This window comes from Solanum verrucosum, unplaced genomic scaffold (assembly GCF_900185275.1).
Source record: "Solanum verrucosum unplaced genomic scaffold, falcon-dt-bn FXZP01000032.1, whole genome shotgun sequence".
NCBI classification, from domain to species: Eukaryota; Viridiplantae; Streptophyta; class Magnoliopsida; order Solanales; family Solanaceae; genus Solanum; species Solanum verrucosum.
The window spans coordinates 919,707-931,388 of NW_026020569.1; the positions used below are offsets into that span (position 1 = coordinate 919,707).

The 11,682-nt window shown below is 36.7% G+C and overlaps 2 protein-coding genes across 2 annotated transcripts; one reads left to right on the plus strand and one right to left on the minus strand.

The window, feature by feature from the left end:
* Positions 1 to 1,505: 1,505 nt before the first annotated feature.
* LOC125810947 (uncharacterized) lies at positions 1,506 to 8,431 on the plus strand. Its single transcript, XM_049490450.1, has 12 exons — positions 1,506 to 2,121; positions 2,678 to 2,763; positions 2,964 to 3,043; positions 3,323 to 3,378; positions 3,851 to 3,899; positions 4,286 to 4,432; positions 4,967 to 5,062; positions 5,173 to 5,286; positions 5,491 to 5,615; positions 6,135 to 6,367; positions 6,925 to 7,734; positions 7,832 to 8,431. The coding sequence occupies exons 1-12, from the start codon at positions 1,541 to 1,543 to the stop codon at positions 7,879 to 7,881; spliced, it is 2,427 nt and encodes an 808-aa protein (XP_049346407.1). The 5' UTR covers positions 1,506 to 1,540; the 3' UTR covers positions 7,882 to 8,431.
* A 1,083-nt stretch (positions 8,432 to 9,514) lies between these two features.
* On the minus strand, positions 9,515 to 10,576 carry LOC125810703 (protein GAST1). Its single transcript, XM_049490176.1, has 4 exons — positions 10,345 to 10,576; positions 10,181 to 10,240; positions 10,043 to 10,076; positions 9,515 to 9,875 (listed from the first exon to the last, which is right to left on the minus strand). Exons 1-4 carry the CDS (start codon positions 10,405 to 10,407, stop codon positions 9,694 to 9,696), a joined length of 339 nt encoding a protein of 112 aa, XP_049346133.1. The 5' UTR covers positions 10,408 to 10,576; the 3' UTR covers positions 9,515 to 9,693.
* Between the last annotated feature and the right edge of the window lie 1,106 nt (positions 10,577 to 11,682).

The window sequence follows — 11,682 nt, forward strand, 5'->3', positions numbered from 1 at the left end:
AATTCTAATTTTACTAGTTAATTTAATAAAAGGGAAAAAGGACGGATTTATCCCCGAACTTTAATAAATGGTACGTCTATACCCTCTGTTATACTTTGCGTCCACATAAGCCCCTGCCATCCAATTATAGGTACACACATGCCCCTCTCACTAACGGACCCCTCATTTTTTACACGTGTCTTAATCCTAATGAACTATCCGTTTGACATTTTTTTTAACCCATAAATTAACCAACTATCCGCCCATAACCCAATTTCCTCTAAGATATATTCTAATTAAAAGACCTAAATCTAAAGGTCCCGTTCCTATCACCCAATATCAGGCTTAATCATATCACTCAACATCTCATCATATACATATTTCATATCATCAATCATAACAAACCTCGATAAGCACATCAACAACTTGTTATAACCCCAAACATCAACTTTAAACCTGCACCTCATCTCCCGAACAAAATCCATCACGAAAACAATATCATCCTGAGTTTCGCAAGATTTAATTATAGAAAGTCGGGTTCTTTCAGCAACCCGGAAGAGGTTATTGGAAATCAAAATGCATAAAAGGGGTGCGTAAGATTGAGGATTGGGTTTAAATAAAAGGGTATTTCGGGTAGATAAATTATCGAAGAAGGAGATTACAATGTGGGGGTTGAGATTTAGATTTTGCGAAAGGAAAGAAAAGAAATGAGAAAGGGATAAAGAAGGAATAAAGGTGTTGAGAGAAAGGTGTTTTCGCCAATTTGGGTTTGAAAGGACGGAGAGAAGGTGTTGGTTAATGGAGGAAGAAGAAGAAGAAGAAGTGATGGATTTGATGAAGAAGATGGAACTTGAGTGAGCTGAACGCAACGCCTTTGATAGTTGCATCATTGTATGATCGGGAAATTCAACAGCAGAGATGAAGAGAACTCCATGTAACAGTAAGGAAGAGAGGAGAAAATTTAGTTTAAGTGTTATAGATCCATTGGAGCTGAGAAATAGAGCTTTGAAGGCTGAGTTGAAGAAAACAACAGTAGGTGTTTTTTTAAAAATTTATTTTATGTGTATTATTTTGTGTGATAGGAACAGGACCTTTAGATTTGAGTCTTTTAATTAGGATATATCTTAGAAGAAATTGGGTGGATATTGGGTTATAGGGCGAATAGTTGGTTTATGGGTTTAAAAAAAGGTCAAACGGATAGTTCATTAGGGTTAAGACACGTGTAAAAAATGAGAGGTCCGTTAGTGAGAGGGGCATGTGTGTACCTATAATTGGACGGCAAGGGCTTATGTGAACGCAAAGTACAACGGAGGGTATAGACATATCATTTATTAAAGTTCGGGGGTAAATCTGTCCTTTTACCCTTAGTAAAATAAACCCTTCTGAAGGGAGTGCCACGTAAATATGGGTATAAATCCGTTTTGGATGCTTTAGACCCGTATCCGGAGGGCTTCAAGATTTGGGTCCAATTTCTCCACCTCCTTCTTTCTTGCTGTTTCCTCCTATCTTCGATTTTCCTCCACCTTCCTCCTTGCCACTCAGTTCACTCTCCCGTCGTAGAATGACGACTGACATGAACCCGCCGCCGCCCCGGAACCCTAAAACCGGGGTTGTGACCCAGGAACCTCATCCTTCAAACTCAGACGAAGTTACGACCTCAAACTCTACTCGGACTTCAATGAAACCCCCACCTCCAAAATTTCTAAGCAAGTCGGACTCGGATACATCGAAACAATTCGATCAAGAGAAGTCCCAATCACAACCGGTTATTTCTCAAAGCGGTGCAGAACCTACTGAAAGTGCCTATGCTCAAGAAGATTCCAGCTTGAGCTTAATGAGACCCCCACCTCCAAAATTTCTAAGCAACGCGGACTCAGATTCATCGACACTCGATCAAGAGAAGTCCCAATTAAAACCGGTTATTTCTAAAACCGGTGCTGAACCTGATGAAAGTGCCAATTCTCAAGAGGACTCCAGCTCGAGCTCCGTGTCCCAAAGTAAAGACACCAATGAAGACAAGAAGCAAGAACAGCGATCGGCTGCTTCGGTTCCGTACACGATTCCAACATGGAGTGGGCGTCCGTGTCATCAGTTTTATCTTGAAGTGCTTAAAGATGGATCCATCATTGATAAATTTGATGTGTATGTGTCTGCAAACTTCAATGCAATTGATGTTTAGTTCCTCATAAGCTTATTCTTCTATTGTGCTGGCTTTTAAGTACCACTTTAGGTACACAATCAAATGAATTGATAAGGCAGAAATTTTATTGTGTCCTCCAGTTAGAAGTTCTAGGAATATTTTGACTAAAACAAAATAACTACTGTCCTTGATTATCACATTAAGTTTTTTTTTTTTTTTGAGTAGTATTTATATTTTTGGTGCAATTGCCTAGTGTTTAGTTTATTGGTTTGAAATTGTCTATCATATTGCTAGAAGCTACGTGTAAGGGTTACTGAGGTTTCTTATCAAGTGCTGTCTTATTTTGTAGTTACCTACAAATGAACTTGTACAAGTTTAATTTTTCTAGTTATCACATTCTGTACGGGTTTCTGTATCTCTCTTACTGTTCATGCCTCTCATTTGGGAGGACGGCCCATTTGCATTGTCTCTGAGACTCTGCAAGGCTTCATTTTTTGTATCAGCTGCTGGGATTTTACTTTATTTAATGGAATCTTATCACCTTTTACTGTTATCCAGGCACAAGAAGGGGGCGTACATGTTTGGGCGTGTTGATCTTTGTGATTTTGTCCTTGAACACCCGACCATCTCTCGCTTTCATGCTGGTAATGCTTCTTTACTTCTACAAGTGGTATATATGGGACTAACTTTGCTCTACCAGCCTTTTATTTCCTTATATCATTGTGGTGTTGTGCTATATGGATATTCTTGGTGTAATTAACACAATTCATATGCAAGTATTTGTTCAGTTTTTTAAAAAAGATTTTTGATTGGCATTGATTATGTAACCACCATCTCTTTGCAGTTTTGCAGTTCAAGGGAAATGGCAATGCTTATGTTTATGACCTTGGTAGTACACACGGGACATTTGTTAATAAAAAAGAGGTACTTTAACGTATCATTTTATACCTATCCATTACTCCAGTTAACTCAGAATATATAACAGATGAGGAGGTTCAAATAATCAATTGCATTCCTTCAGCTTATGCATCATGCCTTTTTATACTTGTCTGCTCTATCCTCTGCCCATAATTGATAGCTACTCCATTATTTTTCTTTTAGCACTTGCATGTTACTGTCAAGATTATTATTATGGTGTGATTTCATTTTTCAAATCTGTAAAGAACATATATACTAATGGCTTGCCCATTTGCAAACTATTAGGTGAAGAAGAGAGTTTTTGTGGATCTCCATGTTGGTGATGTCCTTCGATTTGGACAGTAAGTTATTAACTCCAGCTTTGACTCTCCGGAAAAGAAAAATGGCACTCTATGTTGTTATGTTATCTATCTGATAGGATTGTAGTAAAAATCATGTATAATTGAGATTCTAGGATATACTACATTCATAATTGATGGTTGCCTCATTCTGATATATGATCTCGTAGTTCCACTGTGAGCTCTTTCATTTTATCTTTTTTTTAAAATATAAAATTTCATCATTCAGAATGAGAAGGCAAGTTAGATGAGAAGATTTTAAGAATTAAGACCAACAAAGTAATAATACGATGAATGTTGGGCCTTTAGGATGCAACATTTTCAGAAGAAGTGTGTCCTAGAAGTACAAAGGTTATGTTGCAGGCGCAATCATACACTGGATTAAAAATGATCATGCTCGGAGGAATAAACAAGTTTTCTTACTAGTGGTGTTATAATGTTTTGGCATTTTTCTAATGTTCTTCACTTTCTACAGATCATCACGATTATACATATTAGAAGGACCAACTGACCTGATGCCACCGGTATGACAATTGTGCTATTGCAATTCCAAAAATACTAATTACTTTTGTAATGACAATTGGAATGATATTAACTCCAATTTATTCATTATCTATGTCACACCAGATGTTCTATGGGTACAAGCTATTTAATGCCCTTGATCGGATAATTGTTCTTATTTAAAAGTTAAAAAAGACAGAGTTCCTTTTATTTCCTTAGAACATTTTATACAGTTATTCTTGCTTGTCTTGCCAACGCAATATAGCATTTTTCTTTAAATCCCTTTTGGAACTGATTACCAGAACAGATGACACGCATTCAACAAATTGAAGGGCTAAATTTTACCAAACAGAACACTTTTATTAGAGTTAACTAGTTTCAAATGCATTACTTTGTTTTTATGTTGTAGGAAGCTGACCTGAAGAGGGTAAGACAAGCGAAGATCCGGGAAGAGATGCATGACATGGAAGCATCACTTCTCCGTGCAAAACTGGAAGCATCTCGTGCAGATGGGATCTCATGGGGAATGCGTGATGATGCTATTGAGGAAAACGAGGTCAGTTTTTGTGTCTCATTTTCCTTTAGGGTATTTGGTGAATGTAACATTTCTTTTTGGACAACAATTATTAGAGTTACTCTAGGATATGTTCACCTACACATATCAACTAATTTCTCACTGGCAAGGTTTTTAGTGTTAATTTTTCTCTGTTTTTTCCGAATGTTCCCTCTCTGTAGGCTGTTAGACAACTTAGATCTCTGCAGACGTGCAGAGCCCAATCCCCAACCCACCGTTATTTTTTCTTGAAAGAAATTGTTTATGTATTTAAAATATTCAGCAACACCTTTGACAATGTAGTGGACTCCATAATAAGTGATACTGTCCAGGGAATTAAAGAGTCACGGGTTGTGCAAGTAACTGTCTGCTTTGGTTGCTTTCGCCTGCTATAGACGATTTAAACTTTTTATCCGAGCATTGATCCCTTGCACACTGCAGTCATTCTTTCCTGCTATTATTCATTCAATATTTTAAATTCTTGTAGCATGTGATGAAATCCTGATAGAGTGCTGTCCGAATTGATTTTGATGCTAGGATGAAGTTGACGAAATAACTTGGCAAACTTACAAGGGACAACTTACAGAGAAGCAGGAAAAAACACGTGAAAAAGTTGTGAAAAGACTTGAAAAGGTAGCTGTTTACTTAATTTCTCTATGTTACTGTTAACCCGAAGGATCTCTTGAGGAAAGGTACCCCTTTGCAAATGTATGCGTTTCTTATTGTACCCCTTCTGATTTTAGATTGCTCATATGAAAAAAGAGATAGATGCTATTCGGGCCAAGGATATTTCTCAAGGTGGATTGACACAGGGACAGCAAACTCAAATTGCTCGTAATGAACAGAGGATGTCACAGGTTAATAGCTCCTTCAGCGTTTTCTCTTTGTTTCCTTAATACTCAAAGAAGATATTCTTTTGTTCTATTTGGTGTTGAATATCACATGTTCATTTAACTCCCTTTCTTATAAGGTCTAATAATACTCCAGTACACAGAATGTTTTAGCATTTTCTTAGGGTAGCCTGGCCACTTCCTTTAATTTATGTGCTGAAAATTTATCAGATAGTGGAAGAGCTTGAAAACTTGGAAGAGACTTTAAATGAGAGTATACGGGAAAGTCTTGGTGCACGCACTGGAAGGACATCCAATGGAAAGAAAAGGGAGCCTGAAGAAGAAGAGTTTTCAAGGTTAGTATGTAATTTGCAGATCTTCAATTATTTCAACAAACTTCATTGTTTGGTTGATACTTTATGCAGTACATAATTCTTGAAATGATCTTAGGAAAGGTTAGATTGGCGTTTGCCATGAAAATTGTGACTTATTTGTGAGTATTTGAAAAAAGTTGTGTTTGGCCATGAGTACAAATTGAAGTTGTTTTTGAATTTTTGTGAGTAAGTTAGAGTGAAAGTAGTTTTTTGGTGTTTTTTCACATTCCTGAAAACACAATTTTTTTGCCAAACGCACACTTGGGATTGTCGTGATTTTGATTTAGTGAGTGGAGCTAGCCCATTGACAACATGTGGTTAGTACATAACTTGTAGATCTTCAATAATTTCAACAAATTTCATTGTGTGGTAGATGCTTTACGCCGTATGTGTTGCTTGAAATGATCTAAATTAGGTTGGCAGTAGTATTATACTTGGGATTGTCATTAGTGAGTTGAGCTAGCGCATTGACAAGGTGAACTTGAATTTCTTACCGCACAGTGAGGAGGATGAATTCTATGATCGCACACAGAAGCCTTCAAAGAACAAAGCTGGCGAAAATCAATCAATTGAGACAGCTGATTCTCTTCTTGATAAGAAGGATGCCATTGTCAGGGAAATGGAAGACAGGAGAAAATTATTTCTTGATGAAAAGGATGGTACTGGTCAGGAAAGTGCAGTTGAAGCTGGAGATGAACTAGATGCTTACATGTCTGGGCTTTCATCTCAGCTAGGTGCGTGATTATTTTAGCAAATAAACTCCAAAATTGTCTTGAATGTTAATGTCTTATCTCGTTGGAGGTAACATTTGGGTTTCTTTTTATGATATTATATATTTGAGATTTCGGTTAAATCTGACAAAGCTTGTGGAATATCTTGTGGCATCTTATCATGCGCTGGTCTCTCACTTTGTCTCTTCTGTTCATAATGGGAGCATACCTAATGATTGGTACTATTATATTATTAAGATTTTTATTTTTTTTGAGCATACATACAAATAAGGCTGTCAGTTTATAAGTATGATTGTGCATTTATCTAAGAGAAATGCATTGGGTAGTTTTGTTCAGTTAACAACATGCATATCTGCTGAACGGTGTAGCTGAATCCTTCCACACCAGTAACACTTACATATTTATGTGTATGAGCATTCAATTAAGCAAGGGATCATTTCTGACGGTGGAAGAATGGGTATCCCATGAATTATATTCAAACTCCTTTGTTGAGATAGATTTTTGACAGAATTTAGCATGTGCGTCTTGTTGAGGCTTTTACTTTTTTGTTCTGATGCCAGCTCTGGAAAAGGAGGAAAAGCTTCACAAGGAACTCTCTACTCTCCAAACGGAGTTGGACAGAGTACTTTACTTGCTTAAGATTGCTGATCCCACTGGTGAGGCTGCTAAAAAGAGGGAGTTGAAAGTACAAGAACCAAAGACCAATATGACCAAAACTGTTGCAACTGCTGCCCATCAGCAGTCTCCACCCGAGCAGAACAAAAAAGATAGAGCAGAACCTAAGGTCTTAATGGAGAAACAGGATACTATTGATGCTAACTCTTCATCCAGTCAAGAAACAAAGAAGGAGATTGTGGCTGATGCAGCTGGTGGTAAAAATGTTGTGTACATTGCTAGTAAGCCCCAATGGCTTGGTGCTGTAGATGAAAAGAAAAAACAAGAGAAAGTTATTGAACGACAGACAGAACTTCAAGAAAATGATCAATTTGTCGACTACAAGGACAGGAATAAAGTTTTGGTAAAACCAGATGCTACACAGTTGACTGCCGACTCTGGAATTGAAAGTGCAGCTCCTGGACTAATAATAAGGAAGCGCAAGCAAGTTGATAAGTCTGATGTTACTGAACTCAAAGATTCTCAAGAATCCTCTGGAGCTGATATACAAGCAGAAGATGCGGTAGCTCTGCTGTTGAAACATTCTCAAAGATACCATAGTACTGATGATGAAGTGGAATCCAGCGGACGCGATGTATCACATGAAAGTCAAACCAGGAAGGAAAAGAAAAAAAAGCAGAAGAAGGTTCTTGGTCCAGACAGACCATCATTTCTGAAGAGTGAGAAGGACTACGATTCTTGGGTTCCTCCTGAAGGTATGCCACTTATTTGGTTCATGCCTAGCTTAGTTGCTTACTAATGGATGTTCAAGTTTTTTGACAATTTTGCTCGTCTTTGTGAAACTTTTACCAGGGCAATCAGGTGACGGACGCACCTCACTGAATGATCGTCTTGGTTATTGAATGGTCGAGATTTTGATTGTTTGACACATAACTATGGGATGAGGTAGCTCGACTTACAGCCTCCGGATGGATCATGTAACTAAATAGCATTTACAGCTTGGTTTGAGATCTCATCTTGCAAAAATCCTTGACAGGGATGTCTGAGAGAGAACAGCAGAGGGGTCCACATCTGTGATGTTTTATGCTTGGCTGAAACACCAATTTTGACATTGTAGGCGGCATAATTCCATGAAAGATTTGTTGTTTGAAGAGAAGAAAAGAAGTAGAAAACGGGAAGGTACAAGAGCTGGATTATGATCCCCTTCTCCCACGCTTGCTCCGTTGCTCGTGTACCTTCTGTTGAGTAACAAGAACCTAACACCTTCCTGATTTGAATTGTATATAGAGATTGACCTGGAAAGGATAGAGATAATGAGAAGATGTGCTTGTAATGCAATGCTTTGTGCCAGCTCCAAAAAGCTCATAAGTGATTTTGTGTAGCATGATACAAGTCGATTTTATTTTTGTATAACCCGTGTTCGGCAACCGATTAATCAAGATTTTCAATGCATAAAAGGGAAACAACTACCGTTTCTCTATTCTCAATATTTGAATCCAAAAACATCTGATAAAGAGTGAGAGGTTGTTTTCTTCTGAAGCCATGTAATTTTACATTTGAAAGCCATTACCTCAAAAAGCTGACACCTTTGGCAGAAACTAATTGTGCAGAATTTTATCATTCACCCTGACTGCCGCAGATACAACCCCGAATCATAGTTGTGTTCAGTGCAACGTCGGGAACAACATAATTCTCTAATGATTTTTCAAACACTTCAGAAGCCTGTGCTTCATCAATCATATTTAGTTTACAAAATACTGCAATACACTCCTCTCACTCACTTCATCTGACAGTCACAAAGCATCAATAGCCTTGCCAGTTACCACTCTTACACAGCTCATCAATAAAAATGTTGTGCATCACATTATACACAGCAAACGTTAACAGAATCGCATTTTTTCTAACCATAATAGGTAGGATCATAACAAAATCATGATCTTTACCAAAAGCCTCAACTTCTGCCTTATTTACCTTCCAATAACCCCAAATCAAAGCTGAAAAAGCGTAATAGAACAGTCCAGTATAAATCGAATCCACCATCTTTTACAAGCAAAATCAGCTGCAAAATCGCTTTCGTTTTAAAGCCCAGATGAAAAATCGAAAACTCAGTTCATGATTTTTCCATTGAGCTTCTAGAATAGAAAACATTTTGTCAAGTGCTTCGTCGGGTACAACCATTTTCCCGATAGAAAGAGAATGATTTGGAAGAAACTGAACGACAATTTGAGAATGTAGGAGTTTCAAATCTGAACAGAGAGAATTAATCTACTCAGAGTGATGTACTTTAATCGAAGATTTCGGGAGGGTGGCCGGTGCGGTGGTATTCAGGTGGCCGGCGGCGGTTATTAAGATACTCAAGAGTCGAAAAATCAGTTTGTTGCTGTAAAAACTACTAAACTAGTCTTGAGAGAGAGAGAGAGAGATTGCTTTAGTATAAAAAACCATTCAAACGCCAAATTGGCCTTGAATTAGATGACTTGAACATGCTATAATTCTTATGGTACACCAATAAACATCACTTAAGATATAATCATAATCATAATATAAAATAAGTAACATAAAAAAGCTGCATAATTATAACCATGCTATAGTACTTGTAGCTAGCCCAATCTTCTTTTATATAATTGGGGCCTAACATTACTAGCTAATACACCACTTGAGACAAGTGTTGATTAATTAATACTACTAGATTTGACATAATACAGTATGGATGATCATGGGCACTTTGGGCCACCTCTCTTGGTCTTCCAGTTATTGTAGCAAGGGCAACTTTGCTTATTGCCATAGGTACCAGCAGGAACACAGAGGCACTTTGCACAGCATTTCTGGCAGAAAAACATACACGGCTTCTTATACGCTGTCTTTGAACACCGATACGTGCATTTTGGTTGACAATCTGTAAAATAACAGAACACACTTGATCAGGACGGAGCTACCTTTATCAAAGGGATTGAAAAATTGTACGGTAATCTCAGCATTACTAATACACCATATTCAGTATGATGAAGTTAAACTTATAATTAGTAAGTGAGCATATGTCATGTTGAAGTGAGTGTTATATACCTTGAGGATGGAGACTTCCCTGACTAACACCATACTGCAAATACCACATTTAAAATATAGTTTAGCCATGGAAATTAAATTAATTAGCTAAGAAAGTACATAAATAACAATGTAGTAATTAAAACAAGTTGATCTTACCAGTTGGTTATTTCTCTGTTGTTGCTGCTGCTCATCACGCATAATGTTGGCCCTTGAAACCTGAACACACAACCACACACATCATTTAATATATTTTCAACAATACGTATATATATAATTCGAGTCGAAAACAATAGATCGATGCACAAAACATTTGGGCTCACCTGATTTTGAGTCAGGAAAACCACCAAAAGAACAAACAATACAATGCTCATTTTCCCAGCCATTGCAGTAATATAATTTTGTTTGAAGCTAAGAGAGGAAGTGAAGTGTGTAGAGCTTTGAGAGAATCGACTTCTATTTATAGAGAGGGATCTTCTCAAGTGGTTAAGCTCTTTAGACTAGCACTTGCTGTTGTCACACTCCAACAGTATCCCCTATGCGAAATTGAACAAAATATATCCGCAGTTAATAGTTTGGTCTAAAAATGTCTCTGCCATCAATAGTTTGGTCCAAAAACTATTAACTGCATGAACATTTTTGGGCCAAACTATTAACCGGGAGCATTTTATTTCAATTTCGCATAGTTCAAGAACTTTTTTACCCTTTTCATTCGTTTTAAGTCAATTTTTTTCTCATAGTCCAGTTCAAAAAGATAATGTTTTCTCTTTATTTTACGTTACGGTATTTGATAGAATTTTAAGAACAAAAGAAAAACTTATAAACATGTTTGGAAAATGTTACTCGGTTGGATTCATCCATACATCCGTATCTAAACTAGCGTTAACGGCTAAATATCTTCTGTTTTAATTTATGTGTCATCTTTGACTTACATAAAATTTGATATTTATAATTTAAAGTGTGAATATAAATCATTTCATTAAAAAGTAAATTTTAAAGTTTTTTTTTTTGGATGAACTAAAAAAGAAAGTGTGAGAGGAGAAGCAGTACATAACATAATCTAAAAAGTTTACATTAGGTACCAAAATAGTCCTCATTATCAACAATTTAAAGAGGATGTAAGAGCTCACATGTCTTTTTTATATTTTTCTCTGCTGTTAAAAACGTTACACTTTTGCATGAAGTGGCCCCAACAGGTCATGTCATTAATGGTAGTTGTTTAATTAATTACCAATTATAGAAAAATGACAAACAAATTAAGATGAAATAAACAAATATATAAATTGAAAAAAGTGTCTATAATGGTATGTGAAAGATATTTCTCAACTTGATCATTCAATTCTTAGTCTCAAGCAGTAAGAAGCTGTGGGAGGGTCATTAATTCATAATTGTCTTTTTCAACCTTACAAGGCACATGGCTCTGTTCTTCATTTATTTGGGATAAATAGGAAAATAAAAAGTTGAAAGCCAAAAAGTTTCTCCAAGTAGTGATGCAAAATGAAAAGGAGAATAACAAAAAGGATGGAAAACACAAAACTGCTACATTTTGGGTTTAATAGGTGGAAAAACACTTCTTTATGGTGTGTTAAGGAAAATGCATTTCTGAAAAATAAGTTTTTTCCGTGTCGGATAAGTAAGTAAAAAAATATATCTCAAGAACA